Source organism: Ananas comosus, linkage group 25 (genome assembly GCF_001540865.1).
Source record: "Ananas comosus cultivar F153 linkage group 25, ASM154086v1, whole genome shotgun sequence".
NCBI classification, from domain to species: domain Eukaryota; kingdom Viridiplantae; phylum Streptophyta; class Magnoliopsida; order Poales; family Bromeliaceae; genus Ananas; species Ananas comosus.
In genome coordinates, this window is record NC_033645.1 from 608,286 (window position 1) to 629,520 (window position 21,235).

The following is a 21,235-nucleotide window of genomic DNA, read 5'->3' on the forward strand; positions in this document are numbered from 1 at the left end:
TTTGATGGTAAAATTTACACCCACTTTGAAATTGATAGACATCAATATTAAATTTGATATTCTATTATTACCTCATCAAAAATAAATAAATAATAATTTAATTGAAATAAAATTTATAGTTCAGTATCCGCGATCCAAATAAAATTTCACACAAAATTTAGTGACATTTAATATATTTAATCTTTGTGGGGTGTTTGGTTCAGCAAAAAAATGAATCGAATAATTATTTTCGATATGAAAAATATTTTTTCGTTTATTTGGTTCGATGTAAAAATATTTTACCAGTTTTTATTTTTTTGCTATTTTTTTTATGAAAAACAAAAACTAAGTTGAGTAAAATTTTTAGTATTTATTTTTCCTATCAAACTAAACAAGTGAGATTTTTTTTTTTTCATTTCAACTAAATAAATATTGATAAAAAATTATTGTTTTCTATAAATCAAACACCACAAAATGTTTAAAAAAATTTCATCAATTCTTTTTATAAAAATTTATTTTTTACGATTTTACGTTGAACCAATCGGACCCGAATAAAATAAAAAATGGAAAATACTTATTGTACACCTCAAAAAGAGGTGTACATCTTACGCCCACAATTCTAGGGTTGATAAAATCCGAATTGGTTTTAGTAAAATTTAAAAAAATTGATGTGACAAGAATTATCTTAGGATTAAGTGGGTGTAAGATATACACCCCACTTTGTCACTTTAGTATCCTGTGCTTATAAAAAATAGGAAAAACTTCAAATGCCCCCCATGTGGTTTCGTACTTTGTCACTTTAGTACCCCGTGGTTTAAAGTGTATCAAGTTAGTACCCTATGGTTTCACACTTTCTCACTTTAGTATCCTGTGATTTAAAGTGTATCAAGTTAGTACACTGTGGTTTCGCACTTTCTCACTTTAGTACCCTGTGGTTAGTACTATGTGGTTTTATTTTTGTATCAAATTAGTACTCTGTGATTTTATTTCTCTTTTTATTATCTATTTCGGAATATGCTTTTTCGTTAAATCAATGACAAAGTTAAAACTAAAGAGTACTATTCGATAAACTTAGATAGAGTATCTGAAGTTTTTTGTATATTATTTAACGAAATATTAAACCACAAGGTACTAAAGTGAGAAAGTGCGAAACCTTAGGATACTAACTTGATACACTTTAAACCACAGGATACTAAAGTGAGAAAGTACGAAACCACATGGTACTAACTTAATATATTTTAAATCATAAGTTACTAAAGTGAGAAAAGTGCGAAACCATAGAGGAAATATTTAAAGTTTTTTCTAAAAAAAATAAAAGGAGTATTAAAAATTTAATAAAAGAACTAAAAAAAACAATGAATCAAATTATGAGCTGTTGCTGAAGTGTGCAGGGGCAATTTGAGGTTTTTAACCCACACATTAAATACGCCTACAAACATACCCACCAATCATCATCGCATATTCGGAGTTGGTTTTTTTGGCGAATTTCTTCGTTAAAATTAAAACTCCCGTCGACGACCGCTTCAACCGCACCGTCCCCTCTCTCCTCCCTTCCCCCCCATCGCGAAACCCTAGAGATCTCCCCAAATTTGTTTTAGTTTCTCTGCATTTACGTGCGAATTCGGGGTTTTGGATGCGTAGCTGAGGAAAAAGGAGCGATTTTTGAGGTGGTTTGGATTGTGCCGGAGAGGGGAAAGGAGGAGGAGGAGGAGGAGGAGATGAGCGCGTCGAGGTTTGTGAAGTGCGTCACGGTGGGGGATGGCGCCGTGGGGAAAACCTGCATGCTTATTTCCTACACCAGCAACACTTTCCCCACGGTGAGCGATTTGGGTTTTTAATTTTTCTTTTTCCCCCTTTTTGGCCCTAGAATTCGAGTTTCATTTGGTTGGTTTTGATGATGGGATTGTGGTGTAAGGGAATGTGGCTTGATTTTGTGCAATTTTGGGGTTTGATTTTGGTAGAATAGTTTGTTATAGGTGTGTTGAAATTGTGGCTTTTGTTGATGGAATTGTTTGGCATATTTAGGTTGTAATTACTCGTTATAGTTGTTTGATCTGAGAATATGGGGACTCTTTTTTTTTTTTTTAAAAAGTCTTTTTAAAAAAAAAAGTTTTTTTTTTTTTTTTTTTTTTTTTTTGTCTGTTTGTTTTTGTGCATTGCATTTTAATGTCCAATGAAGTTTCGTGGATTACTTTACTTTTTTTTATTTTGTGCTTTAAATTGCGTTTACGGATAATTTAGCACTTTGAATAATGGACAATATCTAGCCTTTGCTTTACTTTGGCTATTTATCAGAATTCAATTAGAGAAAGTTCAACAGAATGAATGCAATTCTAGAGAATCTGATTCCGGGTTTCAGCAATTATTAGCAATGTTGGCAGGATCTGCTTGTTTTTGTTTGAATTTATGAATTCAGAGCAATTTGCGCCTTTCTTTTTTTTTTCCGGCAATTTTTTGATTCCTTTGCATAGTATTTTTTATTGTCCTATATATCTAGTTTGAATGCTTCAAAAGGGAGCTCCTTGGGTGCCAAAGTCGCTCGGTAACCTTTTACTTAGGCACACAATAATAAGAACCGAAGAGTATAATCGAGCATCTTTGTAAATCTTCAGCTAGCTATGCCAGCAACATCGATTTATGTTTGGTTTGTGGTTTGTGCAACATTTACCATATTCAATATGTCAATTTGAATCTTATCATTTGTAAAGTACCTAATGCTGTCGAGAGAAATATTCGTTGTGTATTATGCTGTTACAATATTTTAATATAGCATATTTCATTTAATGAATGCCAAATTGAAGCTAACAGAGTTATTTTGAACTAGTAGACCAAGAATATCACAGTCATTTATGAAAATTGTATAGAACTGTAATTTTCCGGATTGTTCGCCCTATAATCTGTGTTTACAATTTCTGAAATCAAAACTCTTGAGGCCCTTCTGCTTTAGTTCTCTTATTGGATGGCTCTAAGTTGTGGAGCTTTCTTTCATTCAAGAGCAACTTCTGTTTTTGAGTAAATTGTAATTCGCCAGTGCTGTTTCTTTCTAATGATTCTAATCATTACTTTATATTTGTGGGATGTAGGATTACGTTCCAACGGTTTTTGACAATTTCAGTGCAAATGTGGTGGTTGATGGTAGCATTGTTAACTTAGGTTTATGGGATACAGCAGGTAATTTTGCTCTCCTCCCCTATTCCTTCTCCACATATATTAATATTTTTTTTTAATGTCCTGTAAAAGAATTAGAGTTTGATATGGAACAGGGCAGGAGGATTACAACAGATTAAGACCATTGAGCTATCGTGGGGCTGATGTTTTTCTTCTTGCTTTCTCTCTTATCAGTAAAGCCAGCTATGAAAATGTTTCGAAGAAGGTGAGAAAATGACTTCTTTTACTCCCACTAAAGTGACCAGCTACTTTTATTCCTATGAAGTGATGATTCTGTGATATTGTTGAATAGATTTTCTATGTTTTTCACTTCCTTTCTGAATTTGTGCTGTGTGTCTGTTTTGATTATCTTTTCAGTGGATTCCGGAATTGAGGCATTATGCGCCTGGTGTGCCTATAATTCTCGTCGGAACAAAGCTTGGTAATCATCATAAGTCATATAATACATTATGCTTTTACAATATTTTAGTATTTTGAATTGTACCTCGCATTTTATTTTAGCATAATGCTTGTTTTCGGCTAGGGGGTTGATTATAAAATTGAAGCTTATATGCATTTGCACAGATATTGTAATCACCTTCCTTTTATCATATAGTTATGTGATCGATGCAATTCCTTCATATAGTTAGTTCTATGATGTGGTGTCGAGGAATTGAAAAAGTTTTCCATTCATGTACTCGATACTGTAGAAATTGACATCAAAAAAGGAATTCAATAGTTTGGAATGTTGGACTTGAATAAAATATAAAACTAATGACATAAACAAGCTCATATTGTCGCACAACTACAGTTCTGAATTGGGATCATACCCTATATTTTTTTATTTTTCTCTTTAGATTACTTTATATTTATTCCCTGAGTTTGGTGCTTAATGCTGAGAGAACTCTCAGATATTCTTTAGGTGTTATAAATCGTCAAGAAGAGGATATTTGTGCTGGTGAAACCCATGAGAGACATGTTTAAACATTTTACGACTACACTGATGTGCTTTTCAAGATATAAGTCAAATAGGAGAGAAACTATTAGGAGATGGGAGCCTGACTTTGTGTATATAAAATCAATATAATCCCTTCTTTTCAGTGCATAGGTCAGTCTTCCACAAAATCATCTATTAGGGTACCTAGGGGTTGAATCATATTCTATCTGGATCAAATCAGAACTCGATGGAATTAGCGAACAGGACTTAGGGTCCGTTTGGGGTTTGGAACAAGCTACTTGGTGGTAACTTATGCTGTATGGGGATTTTCTTTGTGATTACAATGTAAGCACTTAATTTTGCCTAATAAGAAAGCTTAGAAATTCCATCTTTTCAGCATCATGGGCATTATAAGGTGATTAATCATATTCGAAGCAAAATGATCTGGAGGCCGTACATACTATGCATCTATTCCCAACTTTTCACACTATCCAGTCTCCACCACCAATTACAACATACCCCTCGAGTAATAAAAAATGCAGTGTTGGTGTATAATCTGTTGGCTTAAATGGGTCAGCATTTTGCCCTATGGCGGAGGCCAGATTGAGCCTAATCATGTTCGAAATTGCGTGAGACTAGGTTGGGCTGAGTCATGTTCGAAGTGGCGTGAGGTTGGTTAGGCCTAGTCACAATCGAGACCCGTGTGTGCTGTGTCTGTACGCTTTAAGTGAATCGGTTGCGTATTCTAACAACTCGAGCTTTTGAGATTAATGGTTAGCGCCAACGATTCGACAAGTGGTATCAGAGCTAGATGTCACGATTTCGATTCCTGAAAGCTGCAAATGTATGCAGGTGCTGGAGGGGGAATTGTTGGCTTAAATGAGCCAGTATCTTGCCTTGTGACGGGAGGCCAGGTTGGGTCGAGTAACGTTCGAAATGGCGTGAGGCTGGATTAGGCCGAGTCATGTTCGAAGTGGCATGAGACTGGTTGGGCCAAATCACAATCGAGATCTGTAGCCCCTGTATCTATATGTTTTAAGTAAATTGGTTACGTATTTCTAATAGCTCAAATTTTTGTGATTAATGGTTAGCGTCAACGATCCGACAAAATCAGCATGTTACAAGGAATATCTTTGTACTTCTACATATCACAGTAGCAACTTGTGCTAATCCTGTATAATCTTGTTCTACTTTCCCTGCATTGAATTGTACAAACCGTTTCGCTGAGGCTTGATAAGTTTCAACTCCTATTTGTTTTTTTTTTGTCCTATGCTCTTTATTTCAACTGACATAGTGAACTGCTAATTTTTTGCCTTCTACTTGCTGCACACATCGCCTGTAGAATGAAGTTCTTCTTATCATTTCTTTTTTCCCCCTTCCTAAATGTTGTATGTAAATCATCCTTGTGCTTGTTCATTAGATCTTCGGGATGATAAGCAGTTCTTTATAGATCACCCAGGTGCTGTTCCCATCACTACAGCTCAGGTATTGCTAACTACCAGATTTACACTGTTCGACCATCTTATTCAATCAACCTCTTTTACGTAAGTTAGTTGCTTGGCTTTAATTCTTTTTCCGAAGGGCGAAGAGTTGAGGAAGCTGATAGGAGCTCCTGCCTACATCGAATGCAGCTCAAAGACCCAACAAGTACCGACTTTTCGCTATCTTCGCCTCCAACTTAATGTTAAATTCGTGCAAAGCATTGTTAATCGAGCATCTATTCCTCTTTTTTTTGCAGAACGTCAAAGCTGTTTTTGATGCAGCTATTAAGGTGGTTCTTCAACCTCCCAAGCAAAAGAAAAAGAAGAGCAAGGCACAAAAGGGCTGCTTCATTTTGTGATCGACGAACACGCGAACGATAGCTATCCTTTTGTCACTCTCTTGTGCTCATCGAAAGATCTTAAGCTTGATGTACAATGTACTATTGACAACAGTAGCAGTTGTTCTAAATTTTCTACCTTTTGCTGATCTTTGTAATTGACTTGTTCTAGGATGAGAAACCTTGTACTTTTTTTTCTTGCTTAAACATGTTTAAATCTTCCCTCTTATAAGATTACTATTTTCACTAGATTATTTATTTTAGTGCACATTAAATGTAATTTAATTAATACTCTTCAACTATAGAAGTTGAATGTATTTGAAGTTTAACATAACTATATAAAACTCAAATTCGTACTGTCCTTGATGAGAAAGTCTATTATGTAATATTTACATCGTATTATCAATAACTAGTTAATTATATATCTCTATTTGAGAAAAAAGTAGAATAAAAAAATATTTTTATAACTACGATGGGATGGATGAATCTAAAGATTTTCCATCAGTAATAATAATTAGTGTATTTTAAATTTTTATCTCATCATCAATAACTAGGCAATTATATATCTCTATTTAAGAAAAAATATAATAATAAAAAAATATTTTTATAATTATGATGGGATGGATGAACTTAAAGATTTTTCATCAGTAATATAATTAGTGTATTCTAGATTTTTTCCTGCTCTACAGCAGTTAGCTGAAATTGTAATATATTTTTTAGAATGTGATGAAAAAATGAAAAACAAATATTTTTGTTTGAAATTAATCAGTGTAATAGTGACGTGGCGAAAGTTGTATAGTGAGGTGGCGAAAGGTGTCGGAAATGGCAGTAAAATTGGGGTACGAACGGTTGTGATTTAATCATGTGCATTAGATCTTCCATTTTGACGGTTCAGATGATTTGTTAAAGTGTGCGGCTCCGATGCGCCGCACCATCCCACGTGGCGAATGGCCGCATAGTAATCGAAGAGTATGCGGGAAACTGCACGCGTTCAACGATCCTCACGCGCGCTAGGGTTTAATTTCTTTCTCTTTTTTCTTTTCTCCCCTAATTTAACAAATTTTTTTTATTTAATTCGATTATTAGATCTTAAAATCTTCTAAATTTTCAATTTTAATAATCCCATAACCTTGCTTTCCACTTTGGGTTTCCCCCTTCCTCTTCCCGTCCTTCGCCTTTCTAGGGTTTCTAGAGTTTGCGCTCCGAATTTCTAGGGTTTTCTCTCCATGGGAACGTCGACGTGTCTCATACTCTCGTGCTTCGCTGTGGGTTGGTTCTCTTTTAAATACCCCGAATCTTGGATTTTGTGGTGCTCTTTTATTTTATCTGGCTCTTAATTTTGCTAAAAGTTGGATTTTGATATGTGTGTTGTGCTCAAAATTTAAATCTTGTGTGTTCTAGGTTTGCCCTCAAATCCACGAAATTGAGTCCAAATTTTGGTTTGTTCCCTTCTAATTCATTCAATTTGTAATCAAAGTTGCGATCTTTCTCTGAACACATATTCAAAATTAGGTTTTTGTGAAGCACAAATTTCGTAGGATTTAATCAATCATGGAGGAAAACATAGGCTTCTCTGAATCGGATATGTTCTCGACACCCATTAATGGCGAAGACCCCCTCCTTAGCTGCTCCATGGATAGCATCTTCGATGAGATCCTCAAAGACACCCACCACCACGTGTGCACCCACACCCACACGTGCAATCCCCCGGCCCCCGGCCCTGACCTCTCGCACACGCACACGTGCTTCCACGTGCACACGAAGATCCTGTCGGCGCCCGCTGATCGATCGGCTGAGTCCGCCGAGAAGAGCTCGTGTCCAAAGAAGCGGCTTCGCGGTAACAGGGATGCGGTGAAGAAGTACCGGGAGAAGAAGAAGGCGCACGCCGCCTCTTTAGAGGAGGAGGCGGCCAAATTGAGGGCTTTGAATCAGCAGCTGATGAATCGGCTTCAGGGAGAAGCTGCGCTGGTGGCGGAAGCAGCGAGGCTTCGGTGCTTGCTCGTCGACATACGAGGAAGGATCGAAGGAGAGATTGGGTCGTTCCCGTACCAGAAGCCGATGAGGCGGGGCGGAGAATTGGTCTCTATGCACTTTGTGAGCCCTTGCGATTTCTGCTGCGACGATCAAGCGTACTGCGGTTATCCGGGGATGCGTCTGAAAAATATCGAGGGAAGTGATGTGACGATGGATGGTCGGGGATCGGGAGTTTGCGATGTTGGGAGTGGTCGATGCAGGGGGAGTCCAAGTTCCGGATCGAAGAACTTGCAAAAGGAAAAGTGATGCATTTAGGGTGTTCATCGAATGACGCAGAGATTTAAGGTTAGTTTTTTTTTTTGAAAAAAATATATGTATTTTCTTCTGATATTATGTTCTTGTATATCATTTTTATCTCCTAGGCTGTGTATGGAACCATAACTTGTTATAGTTGCAATTTATATAACATTTAGAGATTGTATGGTGTTGAAAAAGTTTCCTTGTGAAGTGCTCTGTAGATAGCCTATGTAGTTGGAATTAATATGGCTTTGTTATTTTCTAATGATTCTGGGGCCTCAATCTTTGATACCATGTTGCCTGTTTTATCATGGCGAATTAGTAAATTTTGGGTAAAAATGTACAGAACTTGCTTCATATGGACCATTTTGAATTGAATATCCAATATTCAAAATTTTGATTTTACTACTCAATCTTTCAGTTTGTTTGGTTTGAGTTGGTCAGTGTCAAAGGCACTTTGACTTCAAAATTTGAATTTGTCCATGTTTAGTTGGTAATATTTATGTAATTCTTGAATTGCAATTCATTAAAGTAAGCAGTTAACTTAAATATTAAAGTCAAAGTGTCGTTGATCGATTCAAATTGAACAAATTGAAAGGTTAGATAGTAAAATCAGAATTTTTGAAAGGTTAGATACTCAATTCAAAATGGTTCGTAATTCCGGTAAGCTCTATTCGTGTTTACCTAAAACTTTTTTTTTCCTTTACTAGGCTATATGTGCTATATGTTCTCTGTTGAGCATACATTCTTAGCCCACTATCTGCGCAACAAGATACGTAAGGAGCTATAAGGTTAGAAAGAAACGCGCTTTATCTCAAATTCAGTTCCGAAGGAACTTCATCTAAAAATCAGTAGAGACAATTGAAACAATTCTAGATTATCTCTTTGCTGGTGCATACTTAGATCAAAACTCCATATTGCTTGTTGAGTATATAATTGGTTACTTCTGCTTGTAATATTGACAGAGTTGCTTTGCACAATTATTAACTTTTGCAGTAATATTATCTGAAGTCAAGTTTTTTTTCTTGGTTTATATTATGAAGGGTGTCCGTCGATGGTCGATCTGCTGTTGACGACAAGCTGATTTCGTTGCTTGCATCATCTCCTGAAGATATTCGTCGAACATCAACAGTGTTTCATCTGTCTCTTAGTTTGTTCATTTAATGCCCCTTAACTTGTTCATTTAAGTAGGCTTAACGCAAAACTCGTGCAGCTATTATCATTGTTGATCCTTCAAGTGAGGGTACTACCTTTCTTATTGTATTCTATTCCTTGGTTCTTTTGTGAAATATTTACAGTAGATAGTAGCATGTAATAATAAATCCATATAGGCACTGTTGTGTGAGGTGCTTGCTTTGTTAATCTTATGTACTCTTTGTTTCAATGTCGCTTATATTAATACAAAAAATTAACTCGCTTTATCGCCAACGTTTGCTTTCGAACAATCTTTAATGTAGGGATCTCTTTATTCAGCATGAAGTGATATTTTCCTGAAAACGTGAATACGTTTCATTGTGGTGTATTAGGCCTTGTGTTCGTGTTCTCTTTTGTTAATTCTCTTGGGTACATGGAAAAGCTGTTAAAAAATGTGGAGTTTTTTTTTTTTAAATTTTATTATTTTCATACCTTTAAACAATTTGTAAGTAGTGTCCGAACTTGGTGATACTTATATTATTTTCGTAAATATGTATGCAACATAACGTGAACTTTTAGAAGGTTTGGAAACAACTACCTGATCTTCAAAATTTTCTATTTTGTTGCCTAAATTTTTTGATTATTTGATTTTATTGCGTCCACTCGATGCGCTTGTACATTCATACACCGTATTTTTATGCATAATTTATTTTATCTGATTATTCAATCTCTCGCATTCAATGACTTGTAATTTTTTTTACTTCAACATTGAGCAACTAAATTAAAAAACACGAAATGCATTTTAAGAAAAATTAAGTTATGATATACAAAATAACTTGGCTGCACAAGGTGCAGAAAATTGTTGATAGGTTAAGGCAGTAAAATTAAAATTTTTAAAAGATGAATAATTATTTTTAAATGACCCAAAGTTTTAGGGCAGCTCTATACAATTGCACCTAGTGTTTTTTGATTGTGATATTTTACATATCTAGACATAATTGGATGCATATATTCTTGGTAGATCAGTTTCAATATAATGCACGGATTATATAGTATAAAAACAGCATTACAGCGAATGAAAGTTTTTTTTTTAAAAAAAACATCTCCCACTAGCCACAATTACTAAAATTCCTACCAAGAAGTTGCTAGATTAAGAGTACTAAGAAACTACCAAAACATTATCCATGGATTGGTGTAATTACAGTTCCGCTGGTAATCAAATTTAGCCAAGAATAGGAGTAAGAATAATATTTCTCTCAACATCACAACATGCGGAGGAGACTCTTCACCTCGCTGTAGATTATATTTTGAATCTTTTCACGAAATATGACTTTGGATTTTCTCAAGGAAAAGTTATTTTTATAAAATTAAACCTACGGCTAGGCTACAGACCTCCTCAGCATATCGTGGTCGACGGACGAACTAATATTTCTACTCTTACTAAACTTGACTTGTAATCAAATCGCACTCACAATGATCTACCGCTTATATCTCAAGGACGGACACTGAACGCGGTTCGCAGGTTGCCTACACATCTAGCCCCTGCAACCATATCTATTTACATATTCAAGTTCAAAGCAAATTCGACATTGGCACGGCACCACACTGACAAGGTCCACAGTTGTTTCAGTTCACAATGACTAAAAACAGCAAACACATAGATAATGAGAGAGAGAGAGAGAGAGAGAGAGAGAGAGAGAGAGATCATCTCCAATCATGCATTCACTCAAAAGCCCACTGGTTCTCCCTCCGCACCTCTTCTTCTTCCTCGGGGGTGAAATCGTTCTTGATGTTGAAGGTTTTGCGAATCTCTTCCGGGGTTTTCCCCTTAATCATGTCCGCCACGGTTTGGCAGGTCAGATCCAGCAGACCCTTGATGTTGAGATAATTCGCAGCCTGGTGGCAAGTCGATAAATGGCGACAAACATGAATAAGAGAAGGAATAAGCGGGAATATTGGAGCATGACATAACAGAAAAGACTAACCCCCTAAACCTACAGGTGCAAATGGGCAAAGCCTAATTGCAGTCTACGACGACCTAGGACTCGTCCCAGCCCAGATCAATCCTGCTAACCTAAACATTTTGCAAGTTCACAATAACTTTTCTGACCCGACAAAATAAAAGAAAAATTCAATCGAGTATTTGAATTTTGTGTTTTTGGTTTATAAGGAGAAAGGACAACAAAATTTTTATGTGCAATACTACTATATCAGTTTTGAGGAAAGAAGAGAGAGACAATCCTAGCATGAACTACCAATCTGCAAGAAGGATGAGTCTATAATTATATATTAACATTATTATTCAACATCAAAATACAAAAAAAAAGAGTCACATACAAAATGCGTAGAGAAATAAAGCCCGATTCTTTTGGTGGATACTGTGACTAATGAACATTCAGCAACACTTGCTCCTTTATCAAGGGGCTTGATGATAATAGACTAACGAATTAGTGACATTTTAGATGTGGTTGCCAGGAATAGCATAATCTGAAAGACAAATTTTCTTTTCTTATATCAATTTGAGTAGTTAAAAGTTCAGAATACAAAAAGCAACAATTTATCTGTAGTGAACTATGTGGGTTTAGCTAACTGCCTAAATGTAACACCCCAACCAATCGTCCACTATCGGATAAGATAGGAATTCAATTGTTTTTGGCTATATACAGAATAAGAACCGACGTAGTATGTAGCTACACCGAGCACAACCACTTAGGGAGTGCTTGGTTCCAAGGACAAATATGAAAAAAAATAATTTCCAAGAAAATTTTTTTCTTGGAAAAATCCTTTTTAAATTTTCCACCAATTTGATTCCAAGAAAAACTAGCATTTTTTTGAAACCTTTTTTTCCAAATTTTATAGAAAACTAGTATTTTCGTTTTCCGGTTTTTTTTTTTAGAAAAATGAAAACACTCGTTTTCCATAATATCAAAAAAAAAAAAGGTTTCAAAAAAGCTAATTTTTCTTGAAACTAAAGGGCCGGAAATTGAAAAACGAAGTTTTCTATGAAACTTTTTTTTTTTGGAAAACTTTTTTCACCTTTTTGAGAAACCAAACAATCTTATTATCTATTTCGACCATTACCTACATTACATGGAATACACATCAAATATTTTCTATTTAAACCATCAAAATTGCAAAGCGTACCTGCATTAAAGAAGAGTTGAGTGTTGGAATAGTTATTTTATCCTCAATTACAAACACTATTTGATAATTGTCCTTTATGTGAAAATTGGGGAATTAGTAAGAAATTTTTGTACCGTATCGGTCTAATCGTTTCTTCAGTACTAAATCGTCCTAAGAATCAAACATATTAAACCTAATCAAACCTCAGAAACAAGTCCTAATCAAAGCACACAGCATAAAAGAGATCATAGCCCTAAAAAACGCAAAAGAAATTAGGGCATAGCATGCTCGCAAAGAAGGCAACAATTAGGGCAAACTAATCCAAAAAAAGGGGGTGAGGGGGCGATCGATACCAGGATGAGATCGAAGAGGGTGGCCTGGTCGACCTTGACGAACTCGGCGTCCCACTGCTTGACGGCGGCGGCGGCGGCGGCCGCGGCGGAGGCGGCGGCGGCGGCGTCAACGTGCCTCTTGGAGTACTCGATGACCTTGGAGAGGATCTTGGAGGTGACGTTGGGGAGGGGGATAACGCTCGCGGCGCAATCGTCCTCGATCATGTGCTTGATCGTCTGCGACTCCATGGCCACGGCCTCCTCCACCTCGAACACCTCCGCGTCCGAGCTCTTCAAGGTGATCGTCCTCGCCATTGCCGCGCTCGATCGATCGCTCGCTAGGGTTTGGGAAGGAGACGGGGACGAGGAGGAGGAGGAGGGAGCTAGGGCGATCGTTGAGAGAATCTCACTCTTCCCCATTAGAAGTGGGTAGGGGAGCGGTGTTTGTGGCCGTTGGATTGAGGTCGTGGATGGATCGGACGACCGATGAAGGGATTAATTTTAGACACGTGTCGATCGGATGGTAAAGCTGCTTCTGAGATGGTTTAGGTGCGATTAATTTAATTAAACAAACAAATGCTTTGTGTCCGATTGTGATCTTAGGATGTAACGAGAATGCATTAAAAAAAAAAAAAGGTTAATTGCATTCAGGTCCCCTCAAACATGATAAATTACAGATATATTCCTATCCGTTTGGTTCGGAGTTAAGGAAAAACTAGTTATTCCAGAGATAGGGTTAAGTTCAGAGTTAAGGTGGGGTTAAAATTTTTTTGTGTTTGGTTGGGGGGTTAGAGTTAGTCCAGGATAGTGAAAAATAATATTTGGTTGGAGTAGGTGGGATAAGAAGAATAGTGATTGATAAAGAAGAATAGTGATTGATAAAGAAAGGAAAAGGACTAAAATACCCTCACTGTAATCATTTGAAATAAATGTTTTTTTTTATTTTAAAATTTTTTGATTGCAATTATCTTTGATTGCAATTATTTTTGATGGTTCGGGCGGCGGTGAAGGGGTACGGCCGGAAGGGAAGGGCTTCGGGCGGAGGTGAAGCCCGAGGGAGGGGTTCGGCCGGCGGTGAGGGGCTAAGGCCGGAGGTGAAGGGCTTCGGGCGGAGGTGAAGCCGGAGGTGGAGGGGTTCGACTGGCGGTGAGGGGCTAAGGCCGGAGGTGAAGGGCTTCGGTCGGAGGTGAAGCCGGAGGTGAAGCCGGAGGTGGAAGGGTTCGGGCGGCGGTGAAGGGCATCGGGCGGCGCTGACGCCAGTGTAGAAGGGCTTGGTCCTGACATGACGGCTTTGGGCCGAGGTGAAGCCGGAGGTGAAGGGCTTCGGCCGGAGTGGAGAGGCTTCGAGAGGAGGCAGAGCCGGAGGTGAAGGGCTTCGGGGTGAGAACGGGGAGGAAGGGGAAGGATCTACAGTGAAGGGGCTTCTGGAAGAGAGGAGACAGAGCAACGCAGGGGAGAAAGGGGAAAAGGGAGTGCTTCGGGGGGAGTGCGGGGCTAAAGCGGGAGGTAGTTTACCCGGTTTGGGGTGGGGTTTGCTAACCCTACCCCAAAGTTGCAGTGTTTGGGGATAAAAAGAGGGTTAAGGGGTTATTCCACCCCTTAACCCCTAACCAAACAAGACCGTAAAGTTTAACTTTATAAGTTATTCCTACAGAAATCCTAATATATTTAGATATATCCTTACCGTTAGGATCCGTTAGAGAAATTTAGTTAATCATAAATAAAATACTTAATCATGATTGATTAGTAAGGTGAATTAACAAATTTATCTCTTTTTCTCTTCCTCTTCCTCTTCTGCTTGTCGAAGTGGTCCTCGTTGTTGCCGGCGAGGGAAGAGGCGGACGAGGCTGAGGCCCGCAGCCCCTCATTCTCTCTCCTCGTTATCTTTGAACATCGCCATCTCTCTCTCTCTCTCTCTCTCATTCTCTCTCTCTCTCTCTCTTGCGCGCACACTCTCAGACCTACGATTTGATACTCTTCATCGATTCGCCCCAAACCCTAATCCCTTTCTCCATTCCTCAGCCTTCCGCCTCACTGCTGCAAACCTCAGCCTCGTCCTTGTCAGCCGCAACTCCGTCAAACTCCGCAACGTCGCCGCTGCCGTTCGCTCCCGCAGCCCGAAAAGGAAGAGAAAGAGGAAGACGACAAAAATGTCATTTTACATACCTACTGTTAAAAAATAAACAGTTTTCTAACGGATCCTAACTAGACGAACATATCTGAATATATTAGGACTTTTGCAGGAATAACTTATGAAAGTTGAACTTTGTAGAGATATATCTGCAATTCACCATATTTGCGGGGACCTGCATGCAATTAACCCAAAAAAAATGATGTGTCGGATGTAACGAGAACGTCCAAACCCTACGACATGACACGCGTATCAAGACCATCAACCGATCAAGGCCTACACGCTAATAGTAATAATAATAGTCAGGATCGAAAGCTAATTTTTGATACCAATTAAAACAATCGACCCGCTAGCAATAATAACTCGTTGGGTTCAAACTATCGGTCCAAAATGCTTGAACCCAGTTATTATTAGTAGCGTGTAGGCTTCGTATATTCTAATCAGAATTATTTTTCCATCCAATGTGGGATTGTTGGGGTATTATAAACTACTTTATATAGTGCTGGTATTAAAAAAATTTCCCACAACCCCTCAAAGGATTGTTAGGGTATTATATTTGACCCAACGAATTATTATTGTTACCCGGTCGGATCATTACATATTTTTACATAAAACTAAAATTTAGTAAGGATTAGTTTCCAATACAAGATGATCACATTCACATAATAGGTGATAAATGGAATTGTCTCGCATTAAGAATTATCCCTACAAATTGTCTACCCTTTTTCATATATGCATTTAAACTTTTAATTTCGTCAATTGGGCTATCTAATTTTTATTACACAATTTAATATATTCTTATTCTTAATTAAAATTACTACTTGTTCAGCAATTTCAGTTACTTGCAATATGTATAATCTTGCAAAATTAAAAAATCCAAAAAAATTGTATTTCTTTTATTCTAAAAGATGAAAAGAAAAGATAGTCATTCTACTCTTTTCTTTTGCTGCTTAATTATAATAACAATTAAAGAAATAAGGTTTTAATATATTACACTTATACAAAATTATATGCAAGATATCTAATAAAAAAATCATTCAATAAGTATTTCCGCTTGAGGAGAGGAGTCTATTAAATTATTTGAAAAAGTTTAGAAAGTCTAATTACCAAAGATAAAAGGTTACATGTTTGTTTGCGAAGGTTACAAAATTTGAAATTAAAATATTGTTGACAAATTAATCAAATCAAACAATTTGAAAAATTAGATAGTAAACTTAAAAGTTCAAAAGGTTGTTTACCACACTTAAAATGATTGGTAGTTTGGATAGATTCTATACATTTTTATTTTAAAAAAAAGAAAAAAAAGGTTAAGGGGCAAAAGTTTCTAAAGGGTGTTTGGTTTGATATAATTATATATACAGCATACTTATCTACGCATGTAGTTGGAGATATAATAGTTATAACTATAAATATTTTGTTTTGATGGATGCAATAGAAAGTACTATAATTATATATAATTTGTTTAGTTGCGTGTAGTTGAAAAAGAGCTTTGGTAAAATTTTATCACTTTATATATATATTTTGTGGTGAGATTTTCTATGATATTTAAGAAAATTTTAGTTTTTGTTTAAAAAGTAATTCTTAATGTAAGCTTTACCTTTTGTTTAAAATTATTCTCCTCAGTTTTGTAGCTAAAGTTACGGTCAACGTAAAATTAGTTTGAACTACTGCAGTTGAACTTCTTCCAGCAATTCTAACCGCTACAGTTGAATTAAAATGTGTTGATCCAAATGTCGAATCTGAATTTGTATATAATTATAACTGTAGTATAATTAATTATATTTATACGTAATAACAATAGGCACATCAAAATGATGGCTCTTTTTCTCGTGAACCGGACACGTGAATCGTGGAGCTCATGTAAACACGTGTCTCTTAATCATTAAAAATCAACAAATAATTATTGCATTGGTCAACGAATCCTTGTACATCCAAAAGATTATAGCATGCGCTTAATATACCATACACCCCAATTTAAAATTTTATAATAAAGTTGTCTTAAAATTATATTGTTGCACCAACTGCTCCTAGAGTAAGTGGCAAAGTAATTAATGGTTGGTATCTAAGGTCCCAAGTTCGAATCTTAGTTGATTCACATTTCCATCTAAGTTTATTTTTGAATGAAATAAATGAAGCGGGTAGCGTGTTTTTTTTTACAATAAAAATAAAAAATTAAAAGCAATTTCTCTTGTCTTTTTTAGAATTGTCCAATTTAGCATATACATTTAATAAAAAATCATAACTTTGTAATATCTATTTATTGTGAATGAAAAATAGGCTAAATTATAGAATTTTTTTTTAAAATACCTTCTTTTTTATTTTTTTCTCTGAATTTCAGAAATTTGTATTTTGCCCTTTTAAAATTTCAAAAATATTTTAAGGAGGTATGATATTAATAGAGAAGGCAAAATAACCAAATTGCTTTTACTTTTTCTATAAAAATAAATTTTTAATATATTTCTATTATTTTGAAAAATGTTTTTGATATAAAAAAAAATTAATGGAATAGTAATAAAATCCTGATGGAGGAAGGCTAAATAAAATAACTTAAAATACTTAGAGGGTAAAATATAGGTTTTTAAAAGTTAGAAAAGAAAAATAAAAAAAACACATATTAAAATTTTTTTTTTGTAATTTAGCCTAAAAAATATTACCTTCTACATTGATAATCTCTAAGACTCGATGACTAGATAATAATAATTATTTTAAGACATCTAATTTTTATATAAAATATTTTTTTATTATTAAAAAAATAAAATATAAATATTGAGCTTGGTTCATGAACTATATTGATACACCAGGTGCAGAGAATAAACTATCTGTTTTACCACTGTACCTAATCCACAGCCCCAACAACAATTCACAAAGCCCCCAAATCCCATTCCCAATCCCAAAATCCCCAAACCCCTTCTACGAGCAAAAACCCCATCTTTGTATCTCTTCAACCTCTCTCTCTCTCTCTCTCCCTCTCTCTCTCTCTCTCTCATGGAGAGGCTTATCTCCTCCTCCTCCCTCTCCTCCCGCACCATTCCCACCCTCCCCAAACCTCGCCTCCTCCATTTGCGCCCCTCTTTGGGAGCTCGATTGAGCGTCCCGCTCCTCCCTCGCCATGGATTCAAGCCCCTCTCCTCCAAGCAAGAGACCCCGCCGCCTCTTCTTTCGCCTCATGCTTCCTCTTCGCGCGTTGAAGGGACCAAGGGGAGAGAAACTTACCCGTGTGAGGAATCGCCTGGGAAAGGAGAATTGGCCGAGTCGTTCCTCCGAAAGGTGCGATTTTGCATCGATTTATTAGCTTTAGAATCGGGTGTTCTCTTTGTTAGGTTGTTGAATTTCGCGTGGTTTCTTCTTAAAGCATGAGAATTTTGGTTATCATTGTTGTGGTGTTATACTTATAATTGTAAATTCATCTGAAGAAGTTCACAAGCACGTACCGGCTAAATTACACTTTTGGTTCTCAACCTATGAGGGGCTTGACACTTTGGTTCTTAAATTTTAATATTTTTTGGTAATTTCTTGGCTAAATATTGATTCGTTGGTAATGTGAAAGTTATCTTGCAATATTGTGCTTGACGACGCGATAATAAATAAAATATCACATCACTTACGTGACACGTTAATATTTAGTCAACTAAATTGGTTTGTTGAATTTGATTGCAACAAATTATGAACTTTGAGACAAATTATATTAAAATAAAGTTTAAGGACTAAAGTATCACATGCCTCATAGTTTGAGACACAAAGTATAATTTAGCCTTTGTATATTTATAGATAAAAGTTAATTTGTTAAAGCAGGCTGATTTCTATATATTGGAGTGTTTGAGTTTTTTTTTAATTTTTTTTATTTGGGGTAGTTTGATTGTCTCTCTGAACAATATTTATTTATTTTTCCTCAAGTTTGCAATTGCTTTTCATAGCACATTTATATGCTTTACGGAGAATTATGGTCAATACACCTGCATAATGTTTTTTTATTCAAATATAACACATATTTGCTAGCTTGATGTGCTTAAATAGTTGGATTTCATGAAACTAAAAGCATTTTGACTAGTAATTGGAGATTATCCAACCACATATGACTTTTGAAACTGGTCGAAATGATTCGATGAGCATCATGCTGTTATCTTGTGACCCAATACATGTGTGTGATGAAAAGGGCACAATTTAGATCACGAATGGGCATAAATACTGATAAAATCAGATCAGCCAATACATCACAAGTTATAAATATTAAAATAGTTTCTGGGTTGGTCGAGAAACAGTAGTCGATCTAGTTGGGTTGAAACTAGTTCTGCTTATAACTCGTAGACATAAAAGAAAGGGATTAAGGTAGGAGCAGAAAGAGGAGGGAAAGGGAGGTGCGGAATAAGGCTTAAAACCTAAAAAATTTGCAGATTTTGTTAATTAATTTATGATATGCATGACATACTATGAGATCCTCCTAAGCCTTCCTATTCTTTTCTATGTTCTTAAACAGAAAAGACTCTTTAAATAAGAAGAATAAGGTCTATCTATCATAATCATTTTCAGGCCTGATTGGTTTTGGGACTCAGTAATTCATGATAACTTGAGCAGGATGAGGATTTTCTTTTTGTGATTGTGACCTAAGGTTTCATTTTAGCTATTGGGCGATTGTAATTCTCTCTTCTTATGTTTATGGCAACAGTTTGAACCTTGGATACTTGTATACCGTGTCTAATTATTAGGTACATAAGTACCACGCATATGATATATCTGAGACAACTAGTTTAATCAAGAGAGAATTCTTGATTTTCTTTCCATTGTAAGGCTCATAAGTACGAAATCGTAGATTCATCTTTCATACTCAATTTCTATTCCTTGTAAAGTTTGTGCAATTTGAGAACAAATGCGGAAACATTTCAGAGTTTGGCTCTGTTGCAGGGGCTCCTAACGCAATATAATTAAAGATTCAATCTGAGCTGTTAATCTCTCATTTCATTCTCACTGCAGCCATGATCCAAATTCCATATTCAGATAGATGGAAGATGCTCAAGTCTTCAGATTTCTTTGTTTGTGAGCTTAACTCTTGAGCCAAAATCTGCATTAACACTAGTGATGATTGTTTCGAATTAATATGCTTTATAATTAGCATCCTTTACTCTGAGGTTGTTTTATGGCTTTTCATTCTTTTAATGATTCTATATTTATGACAACATTTCAGGTTGCATCTTCTACAGTAACAATTTTTCTTTCTGCTTTGATCATAATCATCATACAACCAATCCTAGCTCCTGCAGCCTACGCATCATTTCAATCTGTTGCCAAGACAAGCGGAACGCTCGTCCGTACAGAGCTACTAACTAGCGCATGGACCGGGTTCTTCGCGGGCTGTCTACACACCCTATCGGGTCCGGACCATCTCGCTGCCTTGGCTCCCTTATCCATCGGTAGAACCCGAATCGAGAGTGCCGTAGTCGGGGCCCTCTGGGGCTGCGGCCATGATGCAGGCCAGGTGATCTTCGGCCTTTTGTTCCTCCTGCTAAAAGATCGTCTGCACATCGAGGTCATCCGCACATGGGGGACCCGCGTCGTAGGCTTAACTCTTTTAATAATCGGTGCAATTGGGATTAGAGAGGCTTCTGAGGTTCCCACTCCATGCGTCGCCCTAGAAAACGGGGAGTGCGATGTTAGTATGATTGAGCCTTTAGAAACTACACCGAGTGGGAAGAAGAAGATAGGATTCGCCACTTTTGCTACGGGGATTGTGCATGGGTTGCAGCCGGATGCGCTTATGATGGTCTTGCCAGCACTCGCTCTTCCTTCGCGGTTGGCCGGTGCGGCGTTTCTGGGTATGTTTCTTGTCGGCACTGTGGTTGCTATGGGAAGTTATACTGTTTTTATTGGATCATGTACTCAGGCACTGAAAGAAAGGATTCCGAGGATAACGGAAAAGCTGACATGGGCCGCTTCCCTCATAGCAATATCCATGGGGCTCGGAATTCTTGTCAGCCAATATTTCGGTTTTAGCCTGTACTAATCCACTTGCTATCGTTGTTTCTTAGCATCGGTAATTTTTTTCCTCTTAAAATTATAATGTAACTGTAGGAATCTGTGCCTCACTAATTTTATTCAATTTAGCAACTTTATTTGCTAATAACTCTGCTTTTGCTTATTTCTGTAATCGCAACTTCGTGCACGTTGATTCAATGAGAAAAGGTTTTCATGTTGATGATTAATCTGGTCTTTGAAATTATTGCTGCATGTTAAGTTAGCTGTTACTCCCAATTATTAAGCTATAACTGCTCTGTTGTTGTTAATTGTTGTTGGTGTAATAATGAGAAGCTGATTACTAGTAGCTTTTGGACAATTTGTCGCATTGGCTTGGAGACAATGAGGCTGGGAAA

The 21,235-nt window shown here is 36.7% G+C and overlaps 4 protein-coding genes across 7 annotated transcripts; 3 read left to right on the forward strand and 1 right to left on the reverse strand.

The window, feature by feature from the left end:
• On the forward strand, positions 1,419-6,131 carry LOC109729075 (rac-like GTP-binding protein 5). Its single transcript, XM_020259726.1, has 7 exons — positions 1,419-1,796; positions 3,063-3,150; positions 3,243-3,352; positions 3,505-3,568; positions 5,484-5,548; positions 5,645-5,710; positions 5,802-6,131. The coding sequence occupies exons 1-7, from the start codon at positions 1,698-1,700 to the stop codon at positions 5,901-5,903; spliced, it is 594 nt and encodes a 197-aa protein (XP_020115315.1). The 5' UTR covers positions 1,419-1,697; the 3' UTR covers positions 5,904-6,131.
• LOC109703466 (basic leucine zipper 19-like) lies at positions 6,878-9,581 on the forward strand. 4 transcript variants are annotated; one of them, XM_020224059.1, is made up of 4 exons: positions 6,878-7,151; positions 7,284-7,321; positions 7,395-8,201; positions 9,197-9,581. In XM_020224059.1, the coding sequence occupies exon 3, from the start codon at positions 7,434-7,436 to the stop codon at positions 8,160-8,162; it is 729 nt and encodes a 242-aa protein (XP_020079648.1). In that variant the 5' UTR covers positions 6,878-7,151; positions 7,284-7,321; positions 7,395-7,433; the 3' UTR covers positions 8,163-8,201; positions 9,197-9,581. The 4 variants fall into 4 exon arrangements, with proteins under 4 accessions (XP_020079648.1, XP_020079649.1, XP_020079650.1 ...); XM_020224060.1 differs by having other exon boundaries at positions 6,878-7,147; XM_020224061.1 differs by lacking the exon at positions 7,284-7,321.
• Positions 10,453-13,300, reverse strand: LOC109703467 (SKP1-like protein 1A). The gene is made up of 2 exons (XM_020224062.1): positions 12,764-13,300; positions 10,453-11,183 (listed from the first exon to the last, which is right to left on the reverse strand). Exons 1-2 carry the CDS (start codon positions 13,160-13,162, stop codon positions 11,010-11,012), a joined length of 573 nt encoding a protein of 190 aa, XP_020079651.1. The 5' UTR covers positions 13,163-13,300; the 3' UTR covers positions 10,453-11,009.
• On the forward strand, positions 17,750-21,067 carry LOC109729036. Its single transcript, XM_020259651.1, has 2 exons — positions 17,750-18,140; positions 20,053-21,067. Exons 1-2 carry the CDS (start codon positions 17,859-17,861, stop codon positions 20,866-20,868), a joined length of 1,098 nt encoding a protein of 365 aa, XP_020115240.1. The 5' UTR covers positions 17,750-17,858; the 3' UTR covers positions 20,869-21,067.

Excerpts from the sequence above, each read along its gene's own strand:
- LOC109729075 (XM_020259726.1), top strand. The coding sequence starts at position 1,698 with ATGAGCGCGTCGAGGTTTGTGAAGTGCGTCACGGTGGGGGATGGCGCC. Across the intron at positions 3,151-3,242 it reads AGGTTTATGGGATACAGCAG|GGCAGGAGGATTACAACAGA; the intron begins GTAATTTTGCTC and ends GATATGGAACAG. Across the intron at positions 3,569-5,483 it reads TCTCGTCGGAACAAAGCTTG|ATCTTCGGGATGATAAGCAG; the intron begins GTAATCATCATA and ends CTTGTTCATTAG.
- LOC109703466 (XM_020224059.1), top strand. The coding sequence starts at position 7,434 with ATGGAGGAAAACATAGGCTTCTCTGAATCGGATATGTTCTCGACACCC.
- LOC109703467 (XM_020224062.1), bottom strand. The coding sequence starts at position 13,162 with ATGGGGAAGAGTGAGATTCTCTCAACGATCGCCCTAGCTCCCTCCTCC. Across the intron at positions 11,184-12,763 it reads CCCTCTTCGATCTCATCCTG|GCTGCGAATTATCTCAACAT; the intron begins GTATCGATCGCC and ends ACTTGCCACCAG.
- LOC109729036 (XM_020259651.1), top strand. The coding sequence starts at position 17,859 with ATGGAGAGGCTTATCTCCTCCTCCTCCCTCTCCTCCCGCACCATTCCC. Across the intron at positions 18,141-20,052 it reads CCGAGTCGTTCCTCCGAAAG|GTTGCATCTTCTACAGTAAC; the intron begins GTGCGATTTTGC and ends ACAACATTTCAG.